Source organism: Vidua chalybeata, chromosome 3 (genome assembly GCF_026979565.1).
Source record: "Vidua chalybeata isolate OUT-0048 chromosome 3, bVidCha1 merged haplotype, whole genome shotgun sequence".
NCBI classification, from domain to species: Eukaryota; Metazoa; Chordata; class Aves; order Passeriformes; family Viduidae; genus Vidua; species Vidua chalybeata.
Window position 1 is genome coordinate 97,922,237 of NC_071532.1, and position 10,864 is coordinate 97,933,100.

At 41.2% G+C, this 10,864-nt stretch overlaps 1 protein-coding gene across 3 annotated transcripts in view; it reads right to left on the minus strand.

Annotated features, from left to right (window-relative positions):
• Nucleotides 1-9,863, minus strand: part of KIDINS220 (kinase D interacting substrate 220) — a 75,369-nt gene extending 65,506 nt beyond the window's left edge. For all 3 annotated transcript variants that reach the window (XM_053938518.1, XM_053938517.1, XM_053938516.1), the window contains exons 1-2: nucleotides 9,803-9,863; nucleotides 2,541-2,694 (exon numbers count right to left, since the gene is read on the minus strand). In XM_053938518.1, coding sequence (XP_053794493.1) covers nucleotides 2,541-2,648 — 108 coding nt within the window. In that variant the 5' untranslated portion in view covers nucleotides 2,649-2,694; nucleotides 9,803-9,863. The remainder of the gene's footprint in view (nucleotides 1-2,540; nucleotides 2,695-9,802) is intronic.
• Nucleotides 9,864-10,864: the final 1,001 nt, after the last annotated feature.

Sequence of the window (10,864 nt, forward strand, 5' to 3'; positions counted from 1 at the left end):
GAGGCTTGTGCTGCTATCCAGAGAGCACTGACAGGCTGGGCAGACAGGAACCTTACTGCACTGAGTACAGGTGTCTGGTTGGGATGTTCAGAGGGACCTGCACTGAATCTTTGTGAAGAGAGGCTGGGACTGCCCTGCACCAGACACAGGCAATTCCAGCTGGCTCCAACCAACCCAGCTCAGGACACAGAACTAGATAATCTCCAGGGATCCCTTCCAAGCAGTGCTTTAGTAAAACAAATGAAACTCGCTATTTTAGCCTGACCATTCTTCTCACCTCCTTCTGAACAGTTACTATTGTTATCAGTCTGATTGTCTTCCACAAGTGGGTAACACAAAAGGATAATACATTCCAAATAAAAGTACGTCTGGATAAGAAGAGGCTGTGGATGGTAAAATTATTCCCTTCTGTAAAAAGTGTCATACAGCTGCAAAATGGCTTTAGTTTTCTGAGATGTAAAATTTTCTATAGGGATACTGAAAACATCCTTCCCTTTTTGTTAGAAGACTCTCAAACGTAAGTATAAAGTTATAATGTTTTAGCAACCATCATAAAGATTTCACCAACACAGAAACAAAAGATAATTACTATAGCGGTGACCTCCAGATTAAGTCTCTAAAGTTGTCCAAGAGTCTAGAAACCCCACAACAACTAAAAGCCCATATTTCTCACACACACATCAAGTACTGTCTATCTGTACATCACAGCTCAGTGTAAGTATTGGAATAACCAAATTATAAAGGAGCACACCTGCATCTTTTCAGGGAAATCAATTAGTAGTGTCACCTTACAGATTAGTGCTCTCGTAGCCCATGAGAGAACAGAAGATTCAGAACTGAACATGCAGAAGCTCCTTCAGTACCAAGAGCAGAAAGAAAGGCACATCAAGGGAAAGTGGAGGCTGTTAGGATCAAACTGCATCACACAAAGCAAGAATCTATCATTAGCTGTTAATTCATGTGCCTGGTATGAGAGAGAAAAAATCACACAAGCGGAAGGATGTGCAGAGAAAAAGCAGATAGGCTGAGACTTGCCCCACTTAACTGAAGCTGACAGTGTTAATGCAATAAAGCCATCCATACTGACTGGGACATCACAGCTTTTCTGGCAACTGACCACAGTCAAGATAAAAAGGGTTGGTACAAAGGGTTGGTAATAATGTGGGTGATCCAACCAAGTCACAAGTCACTGCAGCCTGGGAGGTCCTGGCATTAGCAAACCTTAGCTTTCCAGAAATCTTTTTAGATCTCCAAAGACACTCTCCTTTTGGTATTTTCTTTTTACCCAAGAAGAAAAGTTGCCTTGGCAGGTCCAAAACTGGAAACTGAACTGCACTCAAAGCCACTGAATTCCAAGGAAGAGCTATCATTTAAACAAAACTCCTATCTTTATACATACAGAGCATCCCCACAACGGGTTTGAAACTGATGCAAACCACACACGTCTGTCTGCAGAAATGACCTTCTCCAATGCAACAGACAAGAATACTGAAAACAACAGGTATCAGGGAAATGATCTCTGCAAAAAATGCAGTTAATGAGACCCAGGACTACATTTAGTCCCACCAATAAGTGAATAAAAATTTAGAAAAGAAGGTGAAGGCAGTGACACTTGATAAAATCAACAGGATATGTCTGATTTCAGCCATGTTGTTGAAAGGAACTGCCGGCAGAGGAAACAGACATTCCCTTTCTCAGATATGCTGCATGCCAGGTGGTGAGGTTCATGTGTATGCTCTGAAACTTAAAAATTCTCCCATCTGAAATACCTCAGCATATGTGCATACACAGCACAGAATGAATGTGCCAACAATGAAAGAAAACTGTCTTAATTGAAACCAGATCTAATAACTACAGTAAGGCTCAATTCTGCACATTGTTTTCACATTTGCATGATGCTTTTTGGGTTGAGTAATATATGCTGTTGGACTTCCTTCCAAAAAATACTTTTTCCATCTTATGCAGTTTTGTAATAGTGATCAAAATAACAGATTCTGAATAATTGTCATATAAACTCCCTACTATGTATCAAGACTTTGTACTCCTGGTAAACTCTAGACTTACCTCTTGGATGCCTATTTTTTTCATCTAGATGAGCATATGCTCATGTAAATTGCAATACATGCTCTTATTTGGATTCTATAACAAAGTATCTCTTGACTGAAAAGCATGATGATGTGAGGCAAGGGTTATCATCATACCAGGTTTCAACACAACATGAACAGGGCTTACGCAGTTGGATCTGTGAACTAAGAAACAATTCTTAGCCACAGAAATACAGGTATAAACTCTATTCACAAAGTAAGGATAGAGCTGCATTCTCCAGCTCAGAAGAACACTCTAGAAAGCAAATACTATGAAAGATGCTTGAGGTGCTGTCAGAGACTGAAGACACAGTGTTCAGGTTATGCAAAGGTAAGCAATCACTTCAAAACAAAACTGAAATTTGTATATTAAATAACCAGTGTGATCCCACTAATTATTCATTCTGTAACTAATAAGCTGCAATGTGAAACTGACCTTTTCAAAAATCATCTTACCTCATTTCTCTCATCAACATCCCTACATTTCTCAAGAAGTGCCTTCAGAGCAGGAACATTTCCTTCTTCTACGTAGGTCAACAGACTCTGACTCATCAGACTCGCCATCTTCACACACTATTTAAAGGGCTGCTAGATAACAAAGAAAGCTTACCTGTGTTTCAGGAAAGAAAAAGAAAAAACAGCAAAGCATAAGTAACAGCTATGACATTTGACATTAGAAAGCATGAATTGTATATGCTAATAAGTTATTGGCTGGGTACAAACACCATGTCTGCCATTCTCCCCAACAAAACACTTTGGAGATATGCATTAAAAGGCACTACATTTCCATGGAAAGTCTTAACTCTCCCTAGTTCTTAGAAAATTACAGAAATTATTCTTACTGTTATATGTTGTCTAAATAAATGGAATGCATATATGGAATGTATATATTTATATACAACATTATAGGAATATCTGTATATGTTACATATTTTATATATACTAATTATTTACAATATAACCCTTATCCTTGATGTGTATAATCAGAGCATTGAGACTAATCAGCATTACAAAATAAAGTGATGTTATCTAAACTGCAGCCATATGGAACTCTGAGAAACACAATTTACTAAATCAGTTATCACCAACTTTATGCAGACATGCCTGCATGTGATGGCATGTTGTTAACTCGACAGTCAAACATAACATGGCTTCTGTTAACTGATTATGTTTTTAACCTCTAATATGCAAGACAGCAGGTTTTTCTTTCTTGAGGCAGACCACTAAGAACCATTTCAGACTTCCTAAACAGCTGTGCCCAATATACACACGTAGTGACAAAAGCTGAGTCACTCACTGCACCAAAATTAAGTTTCACTGGATGCAGAATAGGTCATGGGGCTAAATACAAGACTCCACCACCCCTTCACACCTTTCTCCTTACCAGTGGCTGACATGATCATGCTCTCTGGTTTTTTCTTGTAACAGCAGAGGAAAACTTCCAGTTTAGTGTTAACTAAAGCCTACCTCTTAGGCTATTCTCTCCCAGGGAAAAGCCAAAGACTAGTGGCTTTCCCAGGCAAATATTCTTACTTTTATTCTCAAATCAAAGCAGACAATGAATTTTTCTGTGCTTCCAACTGAAGTGGAAAAAAAGAGATGAGAGGAAGTCAGCAAGAACTTCACTGTGCTTAGCACAGAGAAGTTAGTCTAGATTTGGAAATTTAAATCAAATAATCCAGCTCCACTTTAAATTGCTTACATAGTCTGTAATACCATAGTTTCTCCTTTACCAAGTTAAGTAAATATAGTTATACATGCTGTTGTCAGGGTATGTTAGATACTACCTGAGCTCATCTCGAGCACTGCAACCATCAGATGACCCACATACAGAAATGTCTTGTTTAAAATAAGGCCAGTTAATACTCAGGTAAGATCACAGCAGCTCTCTGTACATGCAAATGAAATTCAGGTGCACATGAATGTCTAGTGGCAAAAGAAACTACAGACACTAAAATCCACACCTAAAACCAGTAAAAAAAAAAAAAAATCTAGATTTGATACATAAAGCCCAGTAGCAGTTTTGTCTGTCCCACAAGAAAGCTATAAATAAACTGTCTATCCCACAAGAAAGCTATAAATAAACTAAGAACACAAAAGGTCTGTCACGTTTACTGTACAGTTAAATTACCATCAATGGGAGTGAGCAGCACAACAGTGGTGGTATATGTTTGTCTCCATTTTTTTTTCAGTAGGAGGAAGAGCCAATTGAGAGGTTGCAACTTAAAAACAGAAAACCCACTAATCCATCCAAAATATGAAAGCTTTGAAAAGAAATGGCAATTTTACTGACTCAGTGTGGACACACTGGCTCTTACTGCCATTCCAGACACTAAAAATACCAGGAAAATTAGCATCTTGCCTGGCATCCAGCTGCCAGTCCAGGACAACCCTCCTCCCTTACAGCCTTCAGCAGCATCTTATAGCCCTATGCAGGTGTCTCAGATATTCTCAAGCACTTAAAATGACATTAGATATTCACATACACCTGTATTCCTCCCTTATTTTTTATATATGACAACAGAAATCCACAAAATGTCATTTGCTGCTACCTCCACTGCTATCACAGGCATTTTTTGCTTTTTCTGCGCTATCTCCCAGCTTTTCTCCTGTAGCTGTACCATCAATCCCCATGCTATTTTCCATACCAAATACTAAACTGAGAACTGCATTAAGAACATCCCCAAAACATGACTAAAAATGTCTCACCAAATGATTTATACTCTGCAGTTGCCATCAAAACTTCACCAATTAATTCTTAGCTAGTGTGGAAAGAAGGAAAGTATTCAGCATTGCTGTTTCCTCAAAGTAAGATTCCTCACTTGATGTTCCCTGTGGGCATATCTCCAAAAGGCAGAGGCAGCCCTGCTGCACTGTAGATAAGCATCCTGCTTGCTTCAGAAATCCCAGTTGGCAACAGTGCAGCTTCTGCCTTCACGCAGAGCTGAATCCTTAGGGACAGCTTAAACCTCTAACTGACAGCAAAACACCTGATGCCAATGAACACGTCTAGAGATGTGTTTGTAAACTCCATGGTAATGTTACTTTTATAAATCATAAAAGATTGGCACCGGTGAAACATGTCCAAGAATACTAATATTTCCTGTCCCCTATGTTTCACTGTCACATAACATCCCCTTCTTAGAATTAATAATAGTCTATTTTATAAAAACAAGAATCACAAGATCAAATACTATAATTATGCATTTATATCCTCATGCTTTTATTTTCCCTTTTTTAGGCAAGCTTCTTGGAGCATCCTAAAGATTAACATCACTGGAGGGCATTAGGAAAGCACAGTTTAGGGACAACCATCACCAAACAAACAAAACTCTACCCACCACTCCAGAAAAAAAGATAAATAAAAAAATAGTGGTATTAAGGTTTTTGGAAACTTTGCTTTATTTCTTCCCCAACAAGAACAAAGAACATGCCCAAAATAAGCCAGACTGGGTCTGTTCATGATACACTCAGGACACCAACTCAACATCAGCTGAATACAGTCACAGTCCACCTTTTTATTAAATAAAATGTATACTATTATTTTATGAAAATTAGGCATTGTACTCAAAGGGGTGCTGTTCACTAAAGTGTGATTTCTTCCAATGCTTCAGATTTCTTTTAAATAATCATAAAAACTGAAGCAAGACTCTGAGGAACAGTCTCTGGCTATAGAAGTAATTCTACTCTGGTCCCTCTAATGAAAAAAGCTCCTGAAATATATATTCATACAGTTTTCAAACAACCCTGGAATAAAAAGAAAACTCTAAGACTTACCCTTGACCAAATTAAAGGATGAGAACTTCATCCCTGCCAAATTTTATAAATAAAAGTGCAAAACCAGTATCATTCAAGAACATCCCATACATAAATGGTCCTTAATTGCTCAATTAATACATTTTGTTTCTTTGACACAGCAGAAATATTTTCACAACCTATAACAAAAATTTCAATTAAAACCAGGATTCTATGTGGAAACCAATCCCCTTTCCAATAAAGATTAATGCTGTTTTTTTTTTTTTTTCTCTCCCACCTAAGTGAGTTCAAAAAACCTGCTTTTCATCCAAACTTTCAAATTTGGAAATCTCACAATGCCCTTGGGCAGCAAATCCTGCTATTTTACGAAACTAACAACACACCAAGAACTATGAAATCATATAAAGTGCACAAATGCTCAGGTGAAGGCAATGTTTGCACAGGGATTAACCTGGTTTTGTAAGGCTCTTGCATCCTGAGCTGAAGCAGACAAACATTATCACTGTTTTGGAAAGACTGCAAAAATTTTGTCAGTTTAAAAAAACCAGTTTCTCTCAACAACACTAGTATTGACAGCAGAGGTCCTGATAACCCAAATCTGCAGCTATTTTATGTATTCTCGGAACCTCTTATGAGTTCCTAACTATATAAGAAATATTACTAAATTTTCCAACTATCACAATTTTTACATACATTTTCTGCATGTCTTTTTTTATTGTGCAAACAGCAACCTTCTATGAATAAATATCAAAACTGGTCAACAACTCTAGCATTATTGAGAATACCTACTGAAAACAAAAAAATAAAAAAGTCAAGATAGTAATGACATTAAATTCATACTTTTCATCATACAATGAAAAAACTGTTGCCTACTTTTTAATGCCTCCTTCCTTTTCCAGACACAAAAGCCACCTTCCCAACATGCAACACTGTGGCAGATCTTTCAGCTAACTATAAAAGGAAATAATTACTATGCTGCTGAAATCTGAGCACGTACAACTCAAATGTGTAAATGCACAGCATTTCACCCTTAAGAACTGGAAGTGCCATCATTTCAAATTAAAATTTAAAAAAGGTGAAACATAAGAATTGTACACTTGAAATTTATTATAGAAGACTAACATAAGCCAGTTTCATATTCTCACATGTTTTTATGCTTTATGATGGCATAAAGAAATTAAAAACATGCTGAAACATCACCTTTACTTATAGCACACAGAATCTTACTAAAACAAGCATTGCCCAGCCATTATGACACCTTATTGTAATCCCTTCCTAAACTGATGTACTTCCTACACATGAACAAATCAAAAGTCAGGCATCACACGAAGTGGCAAATATCTTAAAATATTCTTTCTATTGGGACTGAGTCAATCAGGATTCTGTTTAAAGAAGAAATTTTCAGAACAGCTGAAATGAGTCTCTAAAAATATTAATTTCTGGTATCCAGAGACAGAGAGAAATAACAAATCTAAGTTTCCATAAGTAGTCTACACCCACACTTCTCCAGTGTCTGAAATTCCAGTATGACTAATGACCTTATGCTGCATTTCTGCTTTTCCCTATTTATCTGGGAATATTTATTCTACTTCTCTTAACCATATTTCTGTTATCCAGGTGAGAAGATTTTTTTTAATTACCTTATTTTTTGTTACTTTATCACAAAGAACAAAATTGGGTATCTCTAAAATATCAAAAGACACAAAAAGTGAACTACAGTTAGACACACAGACATTCTTCTCTTGAAACCTCAAACCAATATAACTAAAAAAAATTGCACAAAAGGAGGTCTCTACTGTAACCATCAAAACTGCACACAGTAAGAAGTAGGGGAAATTGGAAATACACAAATCCTTCTTTTCTACCTTATGCATTCAAGGCAACAACCATTTCCAAATATTGTAGTGATGGATTTTTTGTTAGTTTTAATAAAACAAAAGAGGCTGGGGATTACATATAAAAGACTGGAAAAATGTAAATCTATATTTAAAATGCAGGGCTGGTTTTCAGATGATAGCAAGTATCAGACATGTCTATGTTCCACCCTGGTTAAAAAAATCAGTTAAAATAATGTGTGAAGTAGCTGACATCAGGATTTATGCTTTATCAGAGAAATCTGTCCACCTTCGAGACAAAATTTAAATATGGTCAATAAACAGTAATATATTGCTAAGAACATCTGAATTCTAAGACAAAATTCACTTCCTAAACAAAATACAAAGTGCTCAGTCCTACAAATCACTATTTCAGGTTTTAAATACATCAGATAAAAGAAAGCAATCAGAAAGTTACCAATATTAAGGGGTTTCTTAAAAGTATACCAACCAACACAAACCAATTGTCAAAACCTGTACAAAATATACAAAAGCACAAGAAAGTCTGCAATGTCATCTTACATTCTCATATGGCCAACACGTTTCTCTGTATCATAAAATCAAGGGTTTGTTAGTCACAGACACATGTTATATGACAAAAAAAATCTAACTTTTGGAGTGCTTCCACTTAAAAAGAGTGAACAGTGTGATGTAGAACTTTAAACTAACATGGCACCATTTCATAAACTGTGGTCACACAATTTCAAGCAGATATTAATTACCTAATAACCAATTTATTTTAAATAAACACTGTGGCAGAACAAAGAATAGATGCCTATGCAGTAGACAAAAAGATGGGTTTTCTTACACGTTCTGATCTCAGAAAAAGATCTTCTGTTTTTCTGTCCATTTCTTTACTATTTAATGCGGGGGGGGGGGATGTCAGGTAATTAATCAGTTAACAACTCAAACACTATTCCAGCAAAAGACATATTACTGCATTATTCCACCATTAATCCTTTACCAAAAGTTATAGAGAGGAAATCACTTTTCCAACCAATTTTTTAAGCATATATGCAAAGTGGCAAAGTCCCCACTACCTTTAAGACATTTTGCTACTCTTCCAGTGATGTCCTCTGGCAGGACCTGAGGCAATGGACAGAAACTGAAACACAGAATCAATTAAGCTGGAAAGGACCTCTGAGAAATGACTGAGTCTAACCTGCGATTGAACACCATTATGTCACCTAGACCATGGCACTAAGCGGTCTTTCCTTAACCACCTCCAGGGTCAGTGACTCCAGCATCTCCCTGGGCAGCCCACTGCAATGTTTAACCATTCCTTCTGAGAAGAAATTGTTCCTAATATCCAAGCTAAACGTCCTTCCCCATAGCTTGAGGCTACATTCTCTTGTCCTATCACTTGTTACCTGGGAGAAGAGGCTGATTCCCACTTGGCTACAACCTCCTTTCAGGTAGTTGTAGAGAGTGATACTGTCACCCCCAAGCCTCCTTCTCTTCCAGGCCAAACACCCCCAGCACTCCCTCGGTCCGGGAGATCCACTCTTGCTGTCCCCATCCGAGGAGAAGGACTGGACCCTATGACCTGGGGAGGTCCCTCCCATCCTCAGTCGTTCTGTTATTCTTTACCTTCGAAACTAGACGCCAAAAACTTTCCTGACGAGTCGAACCCTTATCTACCTTTCCGAGTCAACAAGAAAGAAAGACGGTACAAGAGGCTCCTCCACCCCAGGACAGGGGTGACAGGGACCCCAAGCCATGCCCGCGCACCCGCGGGACGCTTCACCCATGGGGCGGTGCCCCCGACACCCGCACACCGAGCCCGGTCCCCCCCGCACACGTCGCCGCCGGAGCCCCGGGATGCCCAGTGCAGGGCAGAGCGGAGCGGGCGCGCCGCCGCTCCCGACCAGCGGCCCTGCACGGAGGGGACCGGGGCGTGAGGGGACCGGGCCCGCGAGCCACGGCGGCCATGAACCGCCCGAGCCCAGCGCTTCCCCGGGACCCCGCCGGGAGCGGCCCCGCGGCGGCCTTTGTTTGGCAGCGGGAGCGCCGCCTCCCCCACAGCCCGTGCCCTTCCCCTGCCCTTCCGCGGCCGGCCCGTGCCCCCGCCCTCCCGCCGCTACTCACCCCACAGGCGGGCGGACTCGGCCCCTGCGGCGGCTGCCCGGGCCCAGCAGGAGCCTGACACGGAGGGAGGCGGCGGCCCCGAGCGCTGCTCAGCTGGGCCCGGCGGCGCCCGCCATCTTCCGCCACTGCACTCCGCCCGCCCGGGCCGTGACGCGCGGGGCGGCTCCGCCCGGCTCCGGCCGCGCCCATCGCCGCGGGCGGCGGCAACAGCGGGCGCGGGCACTGCCCTGCCCGGGAGCGCCGCGGCACCGCCGGCCCGGCGCGGGGCGGCGCACAGTGGGCATGGCTGAGCCGGAGCGCAGCGCTGGGCAGCCCAGAGGATGGCACCGCCCTGGAGAGCCCGCAGTCACTCCCGGCTGCTTTCTGATAGAAGAGAAGGGGGGACAGGGTAGTAAACAATTGGTGCCTGCTGTACGGACGGACTGGGGAACGAGAGGCTGGAAAGCAGCGCCGTGGAAAGGGACCTCACCTTGAGCCCTGGGGGCAGTTTTGGGCACCACAATATAAGAAAGACATTGAGCTGTTAGAGAGCGTCCAAAGAAGGGCAAAGAAGATTGTGTGAAGGGCCTTGAGCCGAGGAAATACGAGGAGTGGCTGAGGTCACTTGTCTTATTCAGTCAGTCGAAGAGAGTGAGGAGAGGGCTCATTGCAGTTACAACTTCCACGTGTGGGAAAGAGGAGGGGCAGGCACTGATCTTTCTCTTCTCTGTGGTGACTAGTGACAGGACCTAAGAGAATAACAACAAGCTGAGTCGGGAGGTTGAGGCTGAATGTTTGAAAAAGATTCTTCACACAGAAGGTGGTTGGCACTGGAACCAGCTCTCCAGGGAACTTGTCAGCACCAAGGCTGACAGAGTTCAAGAAGCGTTTGGACAATGCTCTGAGGTCCATGGTGTGACTCTTGGGGTTGTACTGTGCATGGCCAGGAGTTGGACTTGATAATTCCGACGGGTCCCTTCCAACTCAGAATATTTTATGTTTCTGTGGTTTATTCATAGAAGCTGTGTCCATAACCTCCCAAGTGCAGCTTCTCCTTTATGGCTGGGTTGTAATTTTCATGCA